The sequence below is a fragment of the Lissotriton vulgaris genome, chromosome 1_1 (assembly GCF_964263255.1).
Source record: "Lissotriton vulgaris chromosome 1_1, aLisVul1.2, whole genome shotgun sequence".
Classification (NCBI taxonomy): Eukaryota; Metazoa; Chordata; class Amphibia; order Caudata; family Salamandridae; genus Lissotriton; species Lissotriton vulgaris.
This window is the reverse complement of record NC_141685.1, coordinates 1560162213-1560185954: the sequence shown is the minus strand read 5'-3', so window position 1 is coordinate 1560185954 and position 23742 is coordinate 1560162213. Positions and strand designations below refer to the sequence as shown.

The 23742-nt window shown below is 43.2% G+C and overlaps 1 protein-coding gene across 1 annotated transcript in view; it reads left to right on the top strand.

Moving 5' to 3' along the window:
* The window catches only part of SCYL2 (SCY1 like pseudokinase 2), a 392954-nt gene that overhangs the window by 198701 nt on the left and 170511 nt on the right, over positions 1-23742 (top strand). The window contains exon 12 of the mRNA XM_086918030.1: positions 3514-3646. Within this exon, the coding sequence (XP_086774156.1) occupies positions 3514-3646 (133 nt within the window). The remainder of the gene's footprint in view (positions 1-3513; positions 3647-23742) is intronic.

Sequence of the window (23742 nt, the reverse complement as noted above, 5' to 3'; positions counted from 1 at the left end):
ATGTGCTGGAGCTCAAAGCCATAGCACTGGCTCTACAATCATTTCTGCCCAGATATAACCGGGTCAGCAGTACAAATTTGTACGGACAACACCACCACGTGTTTTATATAAACAAGCATGGTCACCTGCTCCATCGCAACAAGCACAGGAAATGTGGAAGTGGGCTCTGCAACATCAAATAACACTCAAGGCGGAACCCGTTCTGGGAACCACCAATGTCCTAGCAGACATTTGAGCAGAACAAATACCAGCTGTCATGAATGGAAACTCAACCAACAAATTCTGGACATCATTTTCGATTGTTTGGGGCAAACCAAACTTAGATCTGTGTGTGACAAGGGTGAATCGAAAATGCCAGTTCTACGCAATTGGCACCCACAGCAGGGTTGTGAGGCAGTGCGTTTTATTTCAGATGATCTGGGGTCTTTGAATATGCCTTTTCCCCAATTCTGTTGATCCCAAAGTTCCTCAGAAAATTGTAGAGGGAACCTTGTCGAATATTCCGTTTGTCCCCAGACAGCTCTGGTTCACAGACCTTCTGCTACTCTCAGAACAGACCCACATTCAATTGGAGTAAATACCAACGGTACTGACCATGAGCCACTACCATGTACTTCAGCCAAACCTAACATCCTTACACTTTTCACCATGACTCCTGAATACAATGAGTTTGCAACCTTGAATGTTCCTAAAGGTTGCAGAGAGATTCTTGCTTAGGCCAGAGCTAATGCTATCAATAAAACGTACAAACTTACATGGAAACGTTTCTATTTGTGGTGTCAGGAGACAAATGTTCATCCCATTTCAGCACCACTGGAGCAACTTCTTCTGTATCTGCTCCTGCTGGCAAAATCAGGCTTGACTCTCACTTCTATTGAAGTACACCTGGCAGCAATCTCAAGATTTAGAAGATCGGATAAATCACCTTCACTATGATCTAGCAGAGTGATCAAGCTGTTTCAGAATGTTTTCTCCTGTAAAGATAACTCCTACATCTTGGCACCCCTTATCATCATAGTACTTGGGCACCTAATGAGAGCCCCATTTGAGCCCATTCACAAAGCAGATCTAAAATTCTTAACATGGAAACGGCACTCTTACTAGCACTCATGTCAGCAGGGAAGGTTAGTGATATTCAAACATTCACAATTAAAGAAGCATTCATGCAATTCAAGTAAAACAGTGTGGTTCTTGGAACCAATGCAAAATTCACACCAAAGGTTCCTTTAGATTTTCATTTAAATGAGCCGATTGTCTTGAGGACATTCTTTACAAATCCACAGAGTGTGGCTGAAAGATTTTTACATACCTTGGACGTTAAAAGATGTCTCAAGTTTGTCTTGCACATGGCACAACAATTTAGGAAATCGGTCCAGCTAAATGGCGCTTTTGATAACCATTGCAAGGTTTTCCCAGTTTCCAAACTTATAATAGCCTGATGGATCACAGCAGCTATCCAATTGTGTCACTAAAAAGCAGGAAATCAGTTTGAAGAATAAAGTAAAAGCTCATTCAACCAGGGCTGTTTCTACAACCACAGGGATGTTCTGAAGGCGAAATATCTGCTGTTATAGCATCTACCAAAAAGATCATTACAAAAGGTAAATAACTTGTTTGTTTAGTCTACCTAAATGGGTGAATTCTCTTTGTTCAAAATTGTATACTTCAGTCATGTTTCAGATGAATTAAAAATGAAGGTAACCTGCAACTAAAATTAGTTAAGAGTGGCACTAATGTTAGCATATACACTTTAGTAAGAACCAAAAAGATAAGAATTTGGGTATTTAACACAAATTATTACTAATGTCACATCCACAAAAATGCTCATTCTTTTCAGTTATAAATTAATTATTTACATCTGTCAGATATATCAGAATTCTTAGTTTGTCCTAATGAGGTAGTACTGTGGCTGTTTAAACATGCAATGTATATTTTTCAAGTGATCTGAATGTATTTTTAGAATCTGCAGCTCATGCTGATCATGTGCATATGTGTTCTATTGTAAAGATTTTAGTCAATGCTAAGTAATTTGGATTTGATATGGGAGATCTACATTTATTTCACAGGAAGTAGGCTGCAGTCAGCTAATCATAATGGAGCAGATTGTTTCCTACATTGTGGGCTTTGAGGTTGCTAAGGCCATTGTACAAAGCTTAAATTCTTGAGTGATTTGTGCTGTGAAGACTCCAGGTTGTCAGGGCATAGCATGAAACGGGACAGTTTCGAACTGGGCAGTGCCAAACGATTGGTAGAGCTTGGCAGAGCTGGGAAGACGGGTGCCCTCAGTCGAAAGAATTTTCAGTCTCGCTCTGTGAGAAAGCAATCTCCTGTGATCCCTGATTATTCAGTGCAGAAATCAAGTGTTTGTTCGGTGCCGTAGCTGTTGTAATCAACAGGCAGACATCTGAAGCCTGAAGACTAATTCCTCATGTAAGCTGTTCAAAAATATATAATTCATAAGGAAAGTTGAAATACTTTTCCTGAAAACTTCGTAAAAGGCAATCCTTTATTTTATTTTAATGCAATGGGCTTAAACATTTCTGCAGGAATGTTTGTTTTATTAGAAATGCTAATGTGCATATCCAAAGTTCCACGTCTCAATAACTTATTTAAACTTTAGTTTCAGCCTCTAGTTTATATAATCACTTTTTTTGTTTTTTAAGTGGGGTGCACATATAATACTGCTGCTTTCCATTTACTAAGGCAAAACAGTATTTTTTTTCTTGTAATTCCTTCTGCAGAAATGTTAGTCAGTCAAAATACTTTATTTCCAAGAAGTAAAATCTCATAGAAACATACACACATTTCATAAAAATAAACAATAGTTTGTTAAATTGCCTAAAACTACAATTTGTGATTATATCGTGCAACCCCATATCATTACAATTTGTGTAATTACAAACATATTTGTAGGCATTTTTAAAGCCACATTAAGAGTATATGTACCATTTAGAGACATTATTTATTTATATGTTTAGTATTTGAATTGTTACATGTAATTACTAAACCAAGAAGTTGCAAGTTTGTTTAATACATGTATAAATGTGGTGTACATTTTAGCTACACACGTGGGTTTGTGTTTTCAATATTAATGTTTAAATGTTTACCCATGGCAGATAATTTTGTAGCCACTTGAAAAGTATTGCATGAGCCCGTATTTGCACGCTGTTAACAAAAGTGCATGAACCTGTTCTGTGTCTGGATGGGGGCATCCATTGTATTAACTGTTTGGATAACACCCTCAATTTCATATTCTCTTGGTGGGAATGATTCAGGTCGCTCTAATCCTCCGCTATGGCTTGGATCGCTAGACCCTTTCTCCTGTTATATACTTGCATCACCAAGATACATAAAGGAAAGAGTCTACATATGAGCCTGGAATGTGGTTGCTGTATTTAACTAAGGTACCCATTCTGACCCTACTGATAGGCTACAAATGGGTTAATAATCGAGGGGCTTATTGCGCTAAATTAGAATGTAATTTTCACTCGATTTTTGTTTCATTTTTTACAGGTTCGTGTAAACTCATTAGTGTGCTTAGGGAAGATTTTAGAATACCTGGATAAATGGTTTGTGCTGGATGAAATAGTACCTATCTTGCAACAAATTCCGTCTCGGGAACCTGCGGTCCTAATGGGAATATTAGGTATTTGAGTTTTCCTATTTGACTTATTTTATTATGTTTGATTACACATGTCCATCAGCTAATAGAATGTATGTATATTGATACTGTGTTGTATCCTAAGTTGCTCCTGTAGTGTTGGATCCTGCTTCACCTGGACAAGACTTTTTTTTATACCATCTTGCAATAATAGTGAGACAAAACCAGTAAAAGAGTTTTAAAAAACCGAGAGCGAACAGTAGTTACATAGGGACACAGGTATCTAAATGAGCATATGATTCAGGCATGATGATCCTATTTACCAGCAATACTCTTGCACCTATTTGTGCCTTTGTGAAGAGGCAGCTTACTCCACTTCAAAGGAGTCCAGCACAATACCAACATTCTGCACAAAAACTAGCGCAGCTGTTTGAAAAAGAAAAGAGCAACTGTAGTGTTCAAACTGAAGGCAAATCTGGACATTTCATATACATAGTAAATGGGTCTGTGTGCAGTACCTGATCTGTTGAACAGGAAAAGTTGAGCTAAATGCAGACATTGTTCTAATGTCTTCTTCACCAGCTCAGAAGAAAGAGGTGAATGTGTCTCTTGCTTTGTGTTCGACCCAAGTAAATAGCAATGGCTGAGATTAATTCAAGTATTCCACTCATCATTTTTTTGTATACTTCAGTTCAACGCTGTAAGTGCTACAGGTATGCCCAGACATGGGTCTTGTGCTCGTTGTGCCACTGGACCAAGCTACACCCAAGTAAAGAATACCAAGCAGGGCGAAACCAGACTTAGGTTGCTTGTTTCACTTCAAGGAGGCTATTTGGACTGAACTGTTTATGCTTGAGCAGGGTCAGGACTGATTTGCATATGACTGGGTCCAAAATGAGGTGGCAGGGTGTGCAAACAAATAACGGACTTGGGAACAACATTTTAGCCCTCACTTTTTTTGTATACTTAAAAAACTAACAGCACCGGATGAAGTACTGGTGTCCTATAATAGAGACTTTTTATTAAGACTGATGAAACTTCAACAAGGCTATATTGTGGATTGTTTGATCATATTCAGATCTAAACAAGGAGGTAAAAATATAACGCAACAACAATAATTGTATTTTTGTAAAATTTCATCTGACTAAATACAGGAATGTGTGCAAAATCCATAGTAAAAGCTCCCATTAACCACCTTCCAGAAGGCAGCAGAGTTGCCAGAACTGGAGGTGATAATAAAGGTCGTTCCATGCTTTCTCTTTTATGCCATCAATTTAACTCTGAAGTATTGACCTTGACAAATTAGAGGATTGTTGTCTGTATTGGGCTTGGAGATTCATGGAGTAGAACTAAATCCCTCCTTCTGCTTATATTGTTAGCCTTGAAACTTTACTCTGGTTCCATTTGGTTAACTTTTCCAGGCACTTAATCCAGTTTGACAGGCTTTTATTTTCCTTTGTTTCATAGATTTTTTTGCTTAAATGTGCACTTTCTGTCAAACCTATGTCTATTGGTTGTCAATTTCCTTTCTATTCCTGTCTAAAGCAGTGGATTTCTCATTTAACTATACCACCCTCCTATTTGTTTTTACTTGCCAAAAGTTGAGCATGTTATCCTCCACAAAGGTCCATATTATGATACTGGTCATAAGGAGTTGGAGGTTCCACCCGCCGTATTAAGATGCGATCGCCGTCACGGCGGTCAGAAACATGCCCTTTATCGAAATCGTCGGTCGTTCCCACTGAACACTGCCTCTGACCACTGCTCATCATAATGTGGCTGACAGACCGCAGCACAAGATGTCGGGAGGACCGCAATCGTCAGCCTGTTGGTTGCAATCTCAAATATCTGAAAAATAGGTTGGCAAAGTAGGCTGTAAGCTTTCCTGATCTGCTTTTTCCTGTTCAGTCTCACACACTTTAGGTGCAAATGCACCATTTTCAGACACACACCATTTTTGTAGCATGTGAACCGTCTGAAGTATTTCTACCTCCATTGAAGAATCCTCTTCTTCTTTGCTGTATGTCTGATACATTAACTAAAACAGTATAATAGAGTTTTCAGGCTGACTACAACAAACATAAACAGAAGGAAAGGAGGCGAATATGGGAAGGGAGTGTATGCTATCAATGAGAAGGACATAGAAGGGGAGGTTTATGCCTCTATTGAGAGAAGGAGGAGAAAGTTGAGGGAAGTGGATTGTTCTGTTAAGTATTGGATGAGAAGTGTACTTTGAAGTCTTAAGTCGGTTCCTAAAGGCAAGGGTATCAAGTGCCAGTCCTAATTTATCTCTGGTTCACAGAGCCATTGAGAAAAAAACATGTAAGAGAAAATTTAAAAAGGTAAACTGAGATGACCTAATTCCAAATGTCTGTAGCATATTGAAGAAAGAACTGATGTAAAGGTTTCCACTGCATTATAATTTAAACACTCCACCTTTTGTAGTTCTGTTTGAGAGACCTTGAATCTCATAGGTAACCTTTGAGGTGGGATTTATAGTCCGCAATCCGTCCGGATGTTTATCCTCTGTAATGAGGCCCAAAATAGCAGAAACAGGTCTGTGGTTGCTTTTATTTCAATTTAGTGGGTGTGTGGCCTAGCAGCAGTTTGAGCTAGCGTGCCCATTTTGAAGTGAGCCCACAACTGATTTGCACACATTTAGCCATTCTCTGGAATGACAAAGTAAGCAAAAATTAATTCATACCAATCATACTATCCATAATTTTTTGTTCTCTGCAGGTCATGGAGTGGCCTTAGGCCCAGTCATGGTTTCCCAGCTTCCTTTGTCATAGGAACTTGATTAGCACTTCTGTGATGAGGTCCAATTATCCCTGTTAAATGTCCTAGCATAACCATGATATACGTGCATAGTGTGTCCATATCTGGAAAGGAGCAGCGAACAAAAAAGGATGGACTGTTATGTGGCCCAGAGTTATCACTGGTTGAGGTCAAGTAAGGCGGGCCATCTATCACTGTTTGCTGTTCACAGTGAGTCGCTTTAGGAGGCATTGGTATGCATAGGCATTGTTCTCAAAACTCTTTCTCCCAAAGAAACTTAAACCATTCCCCACTGAAGTGCCTTTTATTTTTTTTTGTAAATCTTTTTATTGAGATTATTCAAAACAAAAACTTGCAGACACCGAAATAACTTGACAGCAGTTACTAAATGATATCCAATGAAATTTGCATCACAGTAGTGCTAAAAGGGATTCACGAGCATCCTAACATGCTAATGAGTGCATATACAACATCATATAAAAGACAATGTCACATATGTTTAAGAGAACAACGAGGAACTAAAAGGGAAATAAAATCATGCAAAACAACGAAGCACAATATTTCCATCCCCCATGCTACCCTTTCTCACCGCCCCACACCAACAGTCATGCAATGTGACGTTTTCTAGAAGTTCAGTCATCTCTATGGGACACCCACTCAAACCACAACATTTCAATCACTGGGGGATAAGAGATCATTCAGTTAGTCAATGTAATCTCACCATTGCTCCATGATATTACATCTCCCATCCCTAAGATGTGCATCAATCGTAATGGAGAGCTCTACCGAAGCCAAGCGAACCACATCCACCTGCCATGCTGAAATTAAGGGGGTGTATGTCGCCTTTCAAACATGACTATACGCCGTTTTGCTAGGACCAGTACTAATCCCTGAAATCACATCACTTGTTTTGTTTTTTGGGTTATTACCACTGCATTAAGGAGACAAGTGGGGTCACAAGGTAGGACATAATTTGTAATAGTGGAGATACAAGAGGTCACTGAATGGCAGTAATCTAAGATCACTAGGCATATCCAGACCATATGAAGGAAGTCCACTGTATCATGGCGGCGTCTGGGACATTGTGTGCTGGCACCAGTATACATCTTGCCTATTCTGTCTGGGGAACGGTATGTGTAGTGCAGATAATTGAATTGCGTGAAGTGGCATCAAACATTCTGCAAGATCATTTTATGGTAACTAAAACATCTCTGCCAGACAGAGTCCATTAACTCTATGGCTAGTTTGTCTGCCCACCAGTCTCTGAGGACATGGGAGCATGGATTTAAATTATCTGGACTCAGTGCATCATAAAAAAATGAGATCACTCGTTGCAAGCTTGTGACGATCAGCCTCAGTTCCGGTGGGCCAGCTACCGATGTTAAATCTGTGTCCCACATTTTACCAACCAAATCATAGAGAGCCGAATATACTAAAACTGCCCTGGGTTTAGGCCCGCCATCCTCCATCAGATACTCAAACGTGCATAGTTTACCCTCTTCTACCAAATCTCCCCATTTCGTATAATCTGCTGTCGTCCACTGAGTAGAGAGCCCATAGAGACCTGCAGAGTGGTGGTTCCCATAGGGGTAAACTGATTGCATAAGGGACTCTTCCTCGGCTGTAATTAATGTACTTCCTCCCGCACAATGCAGCTACCTTTACCAAAATATTTTGTACCACGTGATGAGAGGTTAACGTTTGACGGATGGACGTGAGTGCCTTACCGAGGTTACCATCCACCATGTCTTTCTCCAGATGGTAGACATGGGCCACTAAGTAAGGTATCATAAGCCCACGGTAGGGATGAGCGTACATCCAGATCATGCATAGGTGCAGGTGTCTGCGACAGTGAGAAAAAAGGCAGGACTTTCCCCAGTTGATCGGGAGTCTGAATACCAGCCCGAAAACATCCAGAAATGACATAACCGCTGCAAAGAGCATTGGATCTGCCTTCAAATAAATCAATGTATCATTGACATACATGGAGACTATCTGAGAAAGGTCTGCAGTCTTGTATCCCCATGCAATCGATGTAAACAGGCTAATGGTTCCATGGCCAGAGCAAACAATACTGGAGACAGGGGGCATCCTTGTCTAGTTCCGCTCCTCAATTATGTGTCTTAAAACAGACTGAAGAGGAGTTTGGTGTTGCCTGTGCTTTAGTTCAGAGGTGATGTGGACTGCCAGTTCAAGCTGGGTCGTCCCTTTTAAGGCAGGGCTGTGGGAGTTGCACTTGCGCAATTCTATATATTGTCTGAGTACACAATCACTTCATCAAGTTGCAAAAGTGTGGTTTTGAAACAACTGATTCACCTCTAACATCACCAATTAAAAAGGCTTCTTTGCTGCATGACCACAGTAGATATGTAGGTGAGAGCCTAGTATTTCACCTGCGTCAGTGCGTAGATATTACCACTAACCTTGATATCTTGAAACAGCCCTGAGGTGAATAGTGGTTAACTCTAAATTGAAATTGGATCAAAAGTTCGATTCTACAAACGCTCAACCTCTTTGCTACTTACAGATGTGAGGAGGAGCATATAAATAATTTCTATTTCTTAGCTAAATTAGTGACTGTACTTGCCGCGTGTATTTTCTTCTGTCCCCAAAGCAGTTTGGAATGAAATAATAATTTAGGTGCCCGAAATGGTGCCTACTCCGGGAAGGTAAATTCATCACATGAGAACGGCCAGAAGATTACTTCAATATTACTGTACATCATTATTCAAAATAGTACATCTGTTTAGTGATTAAGGAACAACTTGTTAGTTTTAAAGAATTGCATGTCGGCATCACGTCCGTGCACAAATTCAAATTCTGACCACAGTTAAAAGGTAACAAAGTCATGTCTATAGTTTGACTTGTGTAAATGGCTGGTCAGCTTATGTTGAGTATAATTTAAATGTCTGCGAAAGCGGCTATTGGTCTTCTGTACCTAAACATTTCTAAGTCTTATTCTATACCCTAGTATTGCAAGGAAAACGTACTGTTTTAGGAGTTTTTTGCCCTGTTTAATGTGTTTTTTGTTGTATTTGAGAAATGTGCAAGTCATTCTCATCAGATCACTGTTTGCTGTGGATAGGTACAAAGGGTGCTTTGCAATTTTCCCCATGACACTTGGGAATGATCCAATAAGCGCTTGATGAAGCAAATTGCCACCAATCCAAATTGGGAGGTCAATGCATGACTCACCTGCTGTAGGCAGACAACCTTCAGCATCATCTATCCATCTGACCTGCCTACACAGTAAGGAACGGGCTCGAAATAAACCAAACAAAAACCAAGTCTGTTACATTCGGACCAATAACAAAACATCACTGCAGGTGGCATCTTAATGGTACCTGGTTACATCACGGCAGTGAGTACAAATACCTGGGCATTCTCCTGGACACCCAAGTATCATTCATATCCCATCTCTACTCCATGAGAAACAAAGGCTGAGCTTAATGCTTGCTCTCATTTGTCACTCAGGAATTGTTAGGACTGAGTCTAAACCATCTTCTCCAGATGTTGAAAGCAAAGGTCATCACAGCATTGACCTATAGAAGCGAAATCACCTTGGGCAGGGAAGCCACCATGATGGTTAAACTTGTTGCTCAAATCTATAAGCTGCCCTTCGCTTGTCAAAGAGAGCATCACCATAGCAAGTGAGACTTGAGTTTACCATCACTAAACAGTATTGGGCCAGAGGCTGCTGCTTCTTAAACTTCTGTCAGGCTTATACCTGCACTGCATGTTTTTATGCACAGCCTATTCTGGTGCGAACTAGAGGGCGCTGGCTCACCCTCGTCCTACAGGCAATACCTAGATGATAAATTAATTGACTTTGCACTTACAGCGGCATGGGGAAAGCATCTCCCTCACCAAGTTTTTAAAAAACTCACTGCCGCCAGAGCAAAAAAAGAGTCAAAACTCAAGGATATTTCTACACTGAGCAAGTGCTCCCATGCATGGTCATTAGTTAACTCCTACACCTTCAGCAAACAACTGAACTATATTACCTGCACATACCCTTTGTGGATAAAGGCCAGGGTAGTGGCACTAAGACTGAGTGAGTGGAATATGCGAGCTCATCTCCTAGCATGGCGCCACACAGAACCTTACGGCGTATATCCCGATTTTGCGGATAGGAAAAGGAAGCCTTAATTCATATTTCATGAATCAGCCCTTCCCTGTTGCAGCAAAGAAAAATGGTCCTCCGCTGTGATTTTATTCGCCTAGGAGATTGCACCTGCCAGTGGGCAAAATAGCAAGTCTGAATCATACCAACAGCATGTTAAAAGTCAAAGTTGTGCTCCGATTTACTTTCACGAACCTATCTGGGCTTTAATCCTCTTGCCAGCACAAACAGATTTTCTGAGGGACACTGAGGCGCACTGGGGCTTCAAGGGGTGCGAGGACGCGCTACGCTTGCCTGCTGGTCTCCCCCGCCGCCGCTGCCTAAACTACCCTGTGCACGGCAGCTGAGTGGGGAGACTACATCTCCCTTGGCCCATTGCGGCAGGACGCCGCCCCCACACTGATTTCGCGCCAGGTAGCGCTTTAAAGGAAGCTGGAGTTCCCACTTCGAGGGACGCGCGCTGGCGACGCCGGGCTAAGCCCGGGCAAAGGGCGGGCTGTCTGTGGCCGTCCGGGGACAGAAGAGGCCGGGCAGGGCCACACCATTGACACACCTATAGACAGTAAGCGACAATTTGATATGGGACTGCAGCATTGACCGCTGGGGGCTAAATATTCTTTGTTTATTATAAGTAAAAGGAATGTTGGAGATAGGGTGGTGGGGACTCTTGATGCCTTTTTAATAAGAGCTGAATCTGTTTTAATTCACGAAATTGAGGCAACTGAGCGTAAATTGTCACTTGAACCAATTCTTCTAAGGGGGGGGGGCTGCCTTGTGCACAGCTGCCAGTTATTCAGCCCAACTCTGATACTGCTCCCACAAACGACGGGCCTCCTTTAAGGCCATTATGTTTGCCACCTAGTAGTCCTAACTTGGTTTCCTCACAGTCACAAAGCAGTGTTGGGAGCCCGGTTATGGTAACTACTAGAGGGAAGAAGGCCCTCGCTCGTACTGGCATGGAACCTCCAAATAAAAAAAGGAATGGGCGTGGTCCAAATAAACAACAACCACAGTTAGAAGTTAATAAATAAAGTGGGGCTTTTGTATTCGGCAAGCCAAGCAGTACCACTGTAGATATTATTTCCACTCCCTATGCCGATTCTCTGTCAAACCAATCCGATCTTTGTGCCCTTTTAAAGGAACAACTAGCTGTCCTTATCAACCCGTTAATGGAAAAATTAAACTCTATTGACACTAGGCTTAAAAAGATAGAAGATGCACTGTCAAGCTCCATTCAAGAGATTCCTGTACAGGCAAATACCAGGGTAACAGGAGGGGTCGCCCCAATTAGAGGAGGGGTCGCCCCAATTCATAAGGAACAAGAGGGCACATTGGTAAATGTTCAGATAATAGTGGAAAAGATGCAAGCAGAAGAGAAGCCCAAAGGTGCAACCAACATCGGCGTTAGTAATGCCAAGTCTGACCCCCAGCAGCAGTCTGCTGGGGTTTTGGGTAATCGGAGGCAGATGGAATTTAGTAAGGAAGGTGGACAAGATAAGAGTAGTTTTCTCCACCTCCCACCAGAAGCGACCTCAAACACAGTTATCCTAGCAAATATCCCCCCCTCACCTCGGGGTCAAATGAGCACTGTTCAACCCTTAGAAATAAGGCATTGCATTACTTGAGCAAGAGAACTGGTATTGGGGAGTCCCTTTTTAACGAATTTGAAATGATTAGACGCATAAAATGGGTCGGACACTCGACTAAATCCATGCCAGGTGACTGTGTGGTTGTAAGCTTCAGGTCACCTGCTTGGGTCTGCCACATTTTCGAGCTAGCAGGACACTCCTTTTACTGCAGACGCGATTAGATTGCTCCCCCTTGGCTTCTTCTACAAATACCACATGAGACGGAGAAACATGGATATTCGAGTACCTCAGGACTTTGACATCTGGAACTCCAACCCCATACAGATCAATAATCGTTATGAAGTTTTTTCCTCACTCGAAGATATTTACTGACTGGGAGTGGACGTACAACCGGGATCACCTAGCGGGGTTGAGATGAGGGCTGTCATAGATCCCCAGATAGTGAGGTGCCCCGTGGAAACAGAAATGGAGATGTATGTTCCTACAGGGCCCGCTATGTCGTCAGATCTCTCTGACCCGACCCCTAGCATAAGAATTGTTGAGGCACCCACCAGGTGCGCTGCCCCGGTAATGTTAAGATCTTCCATGAGTATTTCATCTTGAAATATAGCAGGGCTGGAATCTAAGGTTTCGTCTGCCGACTGGATTACCTTTATAGAAGAATCTGATATTTGGGCATTTCAGGAAACATGGGCCACTGATGGGGTCTTTCATGTTGGCTTCCTGAATATCTTTAAACCAGCAATAAGGGGACATAGGGGTAAAGCAGTGGGTGGATTGACCTGTTGGGTGAGACAATCTGTGGGGATAAGTGTGAAGGAGGTCAGTATTGATAGCCCAGATATATTGGCAATAAGGGTCAGTTCAGTGAGTGGACTTGATCTAATCATTTATAACGTCTATGCCAGCGGTCAACTTGGCGGGAGGGGCTCCCAGGCCATAATGGCGACTTTTGATAATGGCAGATCTAAAAGCCGCATCGACTACATCCTTGTGAATGTGGAGAAATGGATATTAGTCTTAGATATGGAAGTACAATGGCGCCCAGAAAGCGATCATAATCCCTTGGTCTTTAAACTTCATGACAGGAGTTTTTGTGGTCCCGTACTGACGGAAGGTGTCATCAGCCCCAATAGAGTAACTATCGCTAACGATTTAAGAAGGGTACGGTGGACCAAGGTAGTGATGGACGAAGGAAATGTGGAAGAAATCAGGGCTTTAGTGTCAGGCTCTCTAGAGGAACTTTCCGAATGTGGCTCCCAGGAGGTTCTAAATGCTAAACTAGGGGGATTCATGGTGATCTTTTTTGCGGTCTAAAAAGGTTTTTTATAAATGCTCGACTTGCTAAAAAGATTAGTAAGATTAAACCCAATTCGTGGTATAATAACACGTGTAGGCTAGCCCACAAAGCACTGGTGGTAGCTATAAAATCAAGGATCCATGGTGTTATCAAGCAGTGTAGAGCAACTTATAAAACGGCTATCAGACATGCAAAGAAAGAATGGGATGAGGAATGCTGGCGTTGTCTGTTGACAGCATGTAGAGGCAGGAATATGACTAAATTCTGGGAAATTTGGGAAATTGGACAGCGGTCAATAATCCCGACTAATAATGTCGAACCGCAGCATTGGGTTGTGCCTTCTTCAAAACACAATTTTTACTGGCCCCAGAGACAATAGGTTTTACACCCCCAAATCCAGATTGACGTTCCCCTACTGTTCAATACAAAAGAGGTAGAGACAGTACTCAAGTCTATCCCAAGCGGCAAGGCACCTGGGCCAGACTGCATTCCAGCCGACTTATTTAAACAGGATCTAGATTTATGGGTACCATATATTACGAATGTAATCAATTCAATAGCTGGTGGATCCCCGATTCCTGTTTCATGGTTCGGAGCGGAAACATCCATATTTATAAGAAGGGTGACCATTCCGCTCCGGCCAGTTATAGGCCCATCAGCTTAATTGACGGAATCCAAAAGATAACCGCATGTGTAATATTGGGTAGGATCCAGGGCTGGATGCTTGAAAATGATATTCTAACTCCATTGCAGGCAGGGTTTCGGTGTCACATGGGGACATTGGATCAGGCCTTTAGATTTGTCCTATTATATTGGAGGGAGGTCTTATTGGGTAGGGGAATGCTCTTTGCTGCCTTTGTGGATTTAAAATCTGCCTTTGACCTAGTGCCAAGAATACAATTATGGGAGGTCCTTTTGCGATTGGGGATGCCCAAAGAGTTAGTCTCCCTTGTGATTAGACTCCATGAATCAACGTATGCTCAGGTTCGTTGGGGGAAACCGGGCGAGGTTACAGAAAAATGTGAGGTAGGAAAGGGCGTCCGGCAAGGGTGTGTGCTGGCACCAACCCTGTTTTCTCTATTCATCAACGGGGTGGTGCAGTACTTTGTTGATCAACCAACAGACGCGCCTATGCTCGCTGGACAAAAGGTGCCCCTGCTCATGTTCGCGGATGACACACTGATACTATCCAAGATGAGACAGGGGTTGCAGTTAGCTTTGTCTCGTTTTGAGGAGTTTTGCCGTGAGCATGAGCTAGTGGTTAACGTAGGAAAGACTAAGTTCATGGTGCTCCATGGGTCTAAACCTGTAAAAGCATGTGTTGTTATGGGTGGGAAACCGCTGGAGCAGACTAATCTCTTTACCTATCTGGATGTCACCTTTGGTGATTAGCTGAGTTGGGATCCCCAAGTTAAGATCCTCGCACTGAAGCATATCCAATTAGCGGGAGCATTGATCAAGGAACATAGGCTATCACATACTAAGCCCATAGCTCCAGTGGTCAAAATTTACACAACTAAAATTATTCCCGCTATTTTATATGGTGCCGAAATCTGGGGATTCTGTAACCTGTCCCAACTGTCCACAGCCCAAAATGAATTTATGAGATCAGTTGTGGGCTTGGCCCAATCTTCCCCCCGAATTCCACTGTTGGCTGACTTAGGCTGCCACAGTATTGAGGATATTGCCCGTTATAGGCCACTGGCCTTCTGGAGGCGTCTCTGGATTACCCCAGAGCTCCACCTCTTTGCTAGGGCTTTGTCCGAAGTTAGAGGATTGGATCGCATGCTGATTGGTATAAAGTCACTGTTAATTGATATGGGGATGAGGGAACTCTGGGAGAGCCCCGAATCGGCGGAATTTTCCTCCAAAGAATCATATCGACAAGCTTACTGGGAGTTAGTTAAAACAAGGAAGTTCTCCTCTGCTATTAGCCCAACCCTCTCCAGAGATTTTTTAGAACTAAAAGATGAACCTTGCATGGAAAGCTATTGGGACCGCATATCAAAGCCATTAGACCGCAAGCTTTATCACCAATTCAGAGTTGGGACACTGCGGTTTAGGAAGTTTACGTGTAAGTGGCAACCAGGAATTGGTGATTGCCGATTTTGCCCGAATTTCATTGAAGACATTGACCACCTTTTATTTGTCTGTCCGGTGTATAATAAACTCCGTAGCTTGTGGCTAAAACCCGTATGTCGGTCCTTAGAAACTGGCTCTGCAATGGTTGCTAAGAGGTTGTTGAAATCTGGCACCAATAAGATTGCTATAATCGGAGTAGCAAAGTTCCTGAGTTGGGCATGGGTTTTACGGATGAAAAACGGGGAGCCCTTGATAAAGCGCGCAGGTCACCCGACTAACTTTTATTACCAAATAGTGCACACTTTGGGCCCATAATAATACTAATTTTATTTATACTTTAATCAGGTACCCTACACACTATTATCAGTAATTCAGTTTCACTTCTTTTCCATTACCATGTACCTGACTTACCAATCCTTGAAACAGGTACCTATGATCACAATGGATCAAGGAGCTAGCTGTGGGAGTAAGTAGACAACACAAATACCATATACCATTGAATAATGTTTATACTTTTGTAATGACCACAGACTCTAGAAGTTTTAAACAGCTTTATCTAATCATCATCATCTTCATATGCCATGAGAATGAAATTTACACAGATCAAACTATCTATAACTAGAATTAGAAATGTTGTATAGCTATGAATGAGAGTAAGAATCATTTAGAAATCAGAACTAAAGGGAAGGAAAATAAGGAAAACGCTAATTTAGATTGGCAAGACTTTCACAATTGTATTAAAGGTGGGTAAAGAAAGGGAACATACTAATCGAAATAGACTTTCGAAATTCACTAACGGTTCAGAGGAAACAAAACTTATTTATCCAGATGTGCTTATTCTCTATAGGGAGGGTAAGAATGGAACATACTATGTATGCAAACAAATCAGTAATTAAATAAAGGTAGGGAGAAAAGTGAACATGCTAATAGACGAATTTGCATGAAAATCTTATTTATAGAGAGACAGGGAAAAGGACGTAGGCAATTATGCTTTATTCGAGACGAGAGAGGAAGTTTAGATAGACAAACGCCCACGTAGAATTTATATTTACCTAGGACAGAATGAAGACCAACCCTGGCCACGGGTCAGTTGGAAAAGGCAGGAAAGGACCCTCAAGGACTTAGGTTGCCAGTAGGCGAGCAGGTACAGCTCATGGACAGTCAGGACAGAATAACCCCAGGATTTGGATCAGGACCGGGTTCACCAAAGGATACGACCAACACCTGCAGCTTCGGTTGCAACGCCTGCACTACTTCCTCTCTGCAAGGAATCTGCCAATAACCCCAATTGGGTTCTCGAATTTCCCAGCAAAGTGCTTCGCCAGCACTTAAGGTTCCCCAAAACCCTGACTGGGTCTGTGGAAAATACGAACAGAGTGCTCCGCAGCTCTCTGTATCAGTCACCTATGGAGTACGTTGGGTCAGTGACAGGTCAGCTATTCGGACAAGTCAGACAATTTCTCTAGCTAAACCTAGGCTAGTTATACTGTTTTCGGGTCAGTGTACCACCCACCAATGTTGCAAGTGAAAGGATCCCCAACTTCTGATTGGCCAAAGGAGGAGGTTAGATCATCACACCACCTAAATTTTAGACTTTCCTAGGCTTAATATTCAATTTTCGTACCCACCCCTTACATTCTAGTTCCCATGCATAAGATTTACAGAGTACAATAGGATACACAGCAGTGAAATACAATTTTAACAGTTTTAGGTACAAGTCAGCTTCTTCAGCTAGGTTGGAGATCAGGTTCCCAGGAGCATCTTGGCTGTGTCTGCCAGCTGGCTGGGTTCCACTGCTGCATGGCTTTCTTTTCCCCATCACGTGACTGGTACCATACGGGCTTCAAAGATGGAGTAGCAAGCGCCTCCCATGCCCAAAGAATACGATACATGAAAAAGCGAAAACAATTTAGAAACACAGGAAAAATGAATACACTGTATACCATGATTGGCTATACTACATCCCTTACTTTATAATAACTATTGCATTAGGATAAGTGCAAGACACACAGCTTTGCAAAAGCGGCAATGCAAGCTTGGAGCATATGAGAAAACAAAGCGGCCATCTTTAGCTGTATTGCGCATGAGCAACAAATTCCCACCAGAACTGCGAGTGCGTCACATCACATGGGTATGACCGACGCATGCGCAGACTAAATTCCACCTAAGCAGTGACCATTTTAGAGGCAAGCGTATTACCATTAATAAACACATAAGCAAGTGTCACTGGGACACCCCGTGTAGTGTAAAATGTGAAATATTAGCAAGACAACACAGATTGATTACAAAGTTAAGGTTATTTGAGGTTCTTGAATACAAGCAAGTCGCGTAACATGCAAATACTTGCTCCATCACCCTAACTGCCAAGATATTTCCCCTGGGTTATCAAATGAATTATGTGGAATCATGTATTTTATATTTTATGGATTTTTATGATATGTATAAAGTCTTGCGTGGGATATATTTAATCAAGTGTTAGGATCTGCCTTTAATATGTAGTTATAGGTATTTATATTTTTTTAATTCTACTGAGAAATTGTAAGCTTGTTTATGTCGTGTTAGGTACATAGTAGTAGTAGCTAATTTTATTCCTTGACTGTCTGTCTTTTAAGATGAATAATCGCAATAAAGACTTTTTTTGATTGATTGATTGTCAAAGTTGTTAACTTCCTCTGAATGGCAGCGGCCAAACTGTGTGAATCTAAGTGCTGCAACTTGAAACACCTTTTACCTGACATTGCATATTGTACTTTTTTTTTCTACAGCACGTCACAAACAACATTTTTAATACTCCATGTAATCAGACATTGCCTGTTTTTATAATGGGATGGTTTGTACTGAAAAACACCAAAACTATATGCTATAGTCAAACATGTGGCACTTTTTACTGTACCATGTGTTTTAAAATGGTCTGGTGCGTTTTAAAATGGGCTGTTTCTGGTTAACCCGTTATTTCGCTGTGCACACTGCTCTGTTGAACGGGCCAAAAAGACTGCCCTGACTTATGCGGCACCGTTCAAAAATGCTGCTTGTCACTTGTCACTTTGTATTGTTATATTATTCCGTTTGCCCTCACATTGTGTCATCATTCAAAAATGCCCCTTTGCATTTAGATATTTTAAACTGTATTGTCGGCTTTTACAATGAGCTGGTCTTGGAGCTTGTAAACTTTGTTTTACACTTAGTCCTATCGAGTATACTGTGTATTGTAAGGTGGTTTGGTTCCAGTCTCGGAAAGCAAACAATATTGTTCTGGTTTACTCCGTTATTGCGCTTGTTCATTGGTCAACTGATTGAGCTAGGAAGTAGTCCCCGATTTACATGGGACCGATCCTAAATGCTGCTTTGCACTTGGTATTTTATTTTGGTCTGTCAGTTTTTACAAGGAGCTGTTTTAATATTTGTGTGCTGAATTTTGTTAGATATGTCCTAATATTGTGCTTTTCTAAGTCTTGTGTGCTGAACACTGTAGCTTTTATGCCTGTTTGTTAAGATTTTAATTAACCGTACAATAAAATGTAATCTAATCATTATAGACATTAATCTTTCTGAAGGTCCACTATTACATTTAATTAACTTTTTTAAACTCCTGAGATTCTGGAATCCTATGGGGCCTGATGCCAGCTGTGGCACATGCTGTCTTCCACTAGGAGAGAGTCCTTCGGTGCATAGCCTGTCATGGGCAAGATGCCGCACAACTTTGCATTTCTCACTATGGTTTCCCAAAAGCTTAATCTTTTCAAATTGTCTTACATTCAGACATGTTTGGGCCCCTTCCTTTACTTATTGAATGTCATAGAAGTAAAGAAAATCAGTCCATTTTCAGTGGATCCAACTTCAACTTCAACTTTTGAAACCCCAGTACATTTTAGATCCAAGGAAAGTCCTTTGTCAGGGGTATAATCTCTCAAATTAACAAGCATTTGTAATGCAATAGGTCTTGCATTTTCGAGAGTTAAAGCTATTGGCATTGTAAATGTGAGACCTATTTCATTTCAAAGAAGTGGGGTCATTGTCCTGTCCTGCTTGGAAAGTGAAAGCACGCATGGCGCTGTGCACTGAATGTTGCAGGAAAGCATGTCATGCTTGCAGTAGGAGAAACTCATTAAAGAAAATAGTGCTTCAAAACTGCATTTTTTCATAAGAAAACGGTATGAATTGTAAATGAAAATGGTGCCTTTTAAATTCAAGTACTCTCAAATTCAAGTGCCTTTTAAAGTAATAATGCTTTATTTTTAAGCGTTGCATTTCAGGGATAAGAGTTGTATTACTGTATGAACTGGACACTGGTATGTTATACTTTTATGGTCTAATCTGAACGGAATATAGTTATTTTGACTTTTATAGTGCTTACAGACTAAATAAGGCATACCATGTAACAACAGAAGTAAAAGGGCCAGTCGTCATGGTATGTTACAAATGAACCCATGGTATTACTAAGGAGGAACTAAAAACCTTATGTTCGAGGCATGTGGGCTGCTGAATTCATATCTGTGCATAGATCGCCGCCTAGTGTTGGGTCCGGATGATCGCACATTGTTGTCTTGGAAGAGTCTTCGAAGTATCACGAGATAGGTGGCTCCTCCCCTGGACTACAGTGCGCATGGGCATCGACTCCATCCTCAGATTTTTTTTTCCGCCATTGGGTTCGGATGCATATTGGTTCACTCAAGTCGGAATCGATATAAAAGTTTCTTAAGGCCCAGTTCTGTTCCAGCTCAGTTCCCGAGCCGGATATCTAGAAGAACCGCGTGCTTTTCGACGCTGAAGGCCCGGTAGACGCCAGAGGCCTTATCGACGACCCATCATGGAACGGAGCCCGTTCAAGAGATGTCCCGTGTGCAACTCCAAATATCCCCACATCGGCGTCCACCCGGTGTGCAACAAGTGTCTGTCGCCGGATCATGATGAAGCCAGCTGCATGGCTTGTTCCCGTTTTCGATTCAAGAAGACGCTTCTGCATCGACGCACTGCGCGCAAGGAAGACCTGCAGACTGCACCCGAGCCAGTGGACATCTTCGATGCCGGGGATGATGAAGGAGCGGAGCGGGAGGTTCGAGAGAACCTGTCAAATCCTGCGTCGGAGGTCGACTCCAACTACAACGCTGATGTTGAGATGCTCGATGCGGAAGACGTCGTCGACAAGGTAGGAGACAACGATGGGGCCTTTGGGGCCATGGAAGATAGCTCGAGCGAGGAGCTATGCCCACAAACTGACACTGGGGCCGAAACGCTTCATAAGGCTCAGGTCGATGGATCGCCACAAGGCTTTACCCAAGATCTTCCAATAAGTTCTACGGCCCCGCCTTCGGGCTCGGCTTCGGACATGTCTAAGGAGCTGCAAACAGCGAAATCGAAACCGAAAGTGAAAGCTCCGGTATCGACGCAACAAGAAGCACTTGTGACTACATCGAAACCAAAAGTGCGTATTGCTTTGGTCGGCTCGAAGTCCTCGGACCTGTCGGTACCGACGAAGCAGAAGAGCGTTATCGACCCGAAGAAACCGCTGAAGGGCATCGAGACGAAGTCTAGCACGCTGAAGAAAAAGGTCAAGGCAGTCGACCCGAACAAATCAGCGCCGAAGACAGTCGACACCGACAAAGGACTCGGTGATCCGAAGGTTCTCGAGCCTCCGCGTCGGCCGGACAAGGCCAAGAGCGGAACAACCCCCGTGTCCACGCCTGGTGGTGCCTCGAAGGATTCCGTCGAGTCGACGCAGCCGTCCGCCTCCTTCTCGAAGCAGGTGGCAGACTCCCTGAAGCGCATCAAGGACAAGGCTTCAGCGGTCGGGCCTAAGGATCCTCCACCTTCGAAGCCTGCTGATAAACCTCAGAAGACGTCGGCGCCCATCCACTTCACGCTGCCACCGAAAGTGGTGCCGAAGGCTTTCGTCTCTAAAATGGCCGTCGACGTGCCCAGGAAGGTGTCCACGGTGCCGAAGCAGACAACTGTGGTCCCGGCAGCAAAGCATCGACAATCCTCGTTGGAAGAGCAACAGGAGCAGTTTATCGATGCTGAGACAGGCAGACTTTCTCTTTATAAGCGAAAGATCGTCCCGGAACAGCCAATGGAGTCCTATAAAATACCACTAAAAAAGAAGAAGGATTCTACTTCAACACCTGTTCTTGTAGAACCTGTATCTCCACGTGGCCATGATGTCTCGCCCACTTATTCAGATGTGGACCCTGGGGAAGGTGATAATGACGAATACAGCTATCCTGTGGACACTGATCCAGATGATACAAACCAATTCCGAAAAAAACTAAAGACCTGGTTATTCTCACAGATATAAAAATCCCACTCTACTCCTTCTCGACCCTCTTGAGACTATGTCTTCAGCGCCGGGACACCTCAGTCGGAGGTAGCTGTGCGCTCTACAAAATTCAAAATAAATAAATAAATAAACCATGGGCAGATGCTGCTGACCCAGGTGTTCCACACACTGCCCCAGACACTCATGTGTATGCTGTGAAAACGTCGCCTACTGAGGATTCGGCAGCGTTTAATGCCCTCATTGAAAGGGCAGCTAAGAATCATGACGTCCAGCTCCATGCTGACCCCATTGAAGTAGACTTTCTTTTTGACACCTTTTCCACCTCAGAGAGGACTGTCAACACTCTGCCTATGTTTTAGGGTGTCTTGAAGCATGCTGGGGAAATATTTAAGGAGCCTACAAGAGCCAGGGTAATAAATCCAGGATTGAAAAAAAGTACAAACCGGCGCCTGGAGACCCTACTTACATTAAGCGACAGTTGCCGTTGGACTCTCTTATTGTTTCTAATGCCCGGAAGAGGGCTAATTCACAAACAACGGGTGATGCTCCTCCCCCAGATAAGGAATCTAAGGTGTTCGAGGCGTCAGGAAAAAGGGTAGCAGCTCAAGCGGCCAATATCTGGCGCATTTCAAACACTCAGGCACTCTTAGCCAGGTATGACAGGGCCCTTTACCACACACTTGAGACCCTGTTACAGCACCTACCAGATGAATATAAGGAGGCAGCTGAGATGCTCCTCCAGGAAGGGAAGCTCATATCAAATGCCTCTATCAAATGTGCACTGGACGCAGCAGACACCGCGGCCAGGGCTGTTAACACTAGTGTCATGTTGAGACGACATGCCTGGCTCAGAATCTCCGGGTTCAAGCCAGAGATACAGACCACCATTCTAAATCAGACAGTAAACCCTGATCATCTATTTGGCCCAGAGGTGGACACCACCTTGGAGAAAATCAAGAAAGACACTGAGACTGCAAAGTCTATGGGGGCTCTACAGTCGCAGCAGTTCGGGGTGGTTCTTTTCGTCGCTCAAGCAATAGAGGTGTTTCCAGAGGCCAGCTGTCCCAGAACACAGAGTACTATAAAGGTGGCGCACAAACCACATACACCAAATAAAGTAGAGGTGGATATCGTGGAAACAGCGCCAAAGGCAGAGGTCGTGGAAACAACAACTCCAGGTCCTCCGCCACTAACAAACAGTGACGCCTTGTCACTGCCCCCCGACCATACAACACCTGTCGGGGGGAGACTTCAACAGTTCCTGCCAGTCTGGAAGTCCATCACCACAGACAGGTGGGTCACACAGCTTATCCAGTACGGGTATTGTCTGGAGTTAACATCCACTCCACCCAACATACCCCCAAGACACCGTCCTATGTCCACCGAGCATTTGCATTGAGCATCTGATGCCCTCCTGCAGGTCATCATGGCCCTCGTCCTCTCCCGCCTAGATTTTTCCAACTCGATCTACCATGGTCTGCCTAAAACATCGATGGGTAGACTACAGGTGGTCCAAAATCAGGCGGCGAGATTGGCCTCAGGGATCCCGAAGTGGCAATCTGCCAGGCCCCTCCTGGTCAAACTTCACTGGCTCCCTGTCGCCTCTAGGGCAGCCTTCAAGATCGGCTGCCTTATTTTCAAATCTTTGGCGGGGTCTTGTCCCATCTTTGTAAAATCTCTCATCCGTCCCTACTGCCCGTCCCGTAACTTGAGATCCTCCCATCTTCACCTTTTGACTGTCCCCTCTTACAAGCTCTGCAGATCTGGAGGCCGGATATTTGCATACCTGGCCCCCAAGTTCTGGAATTCTCTCCCCCTCTCTCTTAAAATTTCCAATTCTCTTATCCTCTTTCGTAAATCTTTAAAGACTTGGCTTTTCCCTCAAACTGGTTAGTCCCTCTGCCTCCTCTATGTCCATCCAGCGCCAGGAAACCCACGGTGTCAGTGCGCTATATAAGCACCCCTTACGATACGATACGATACGATACGATACAC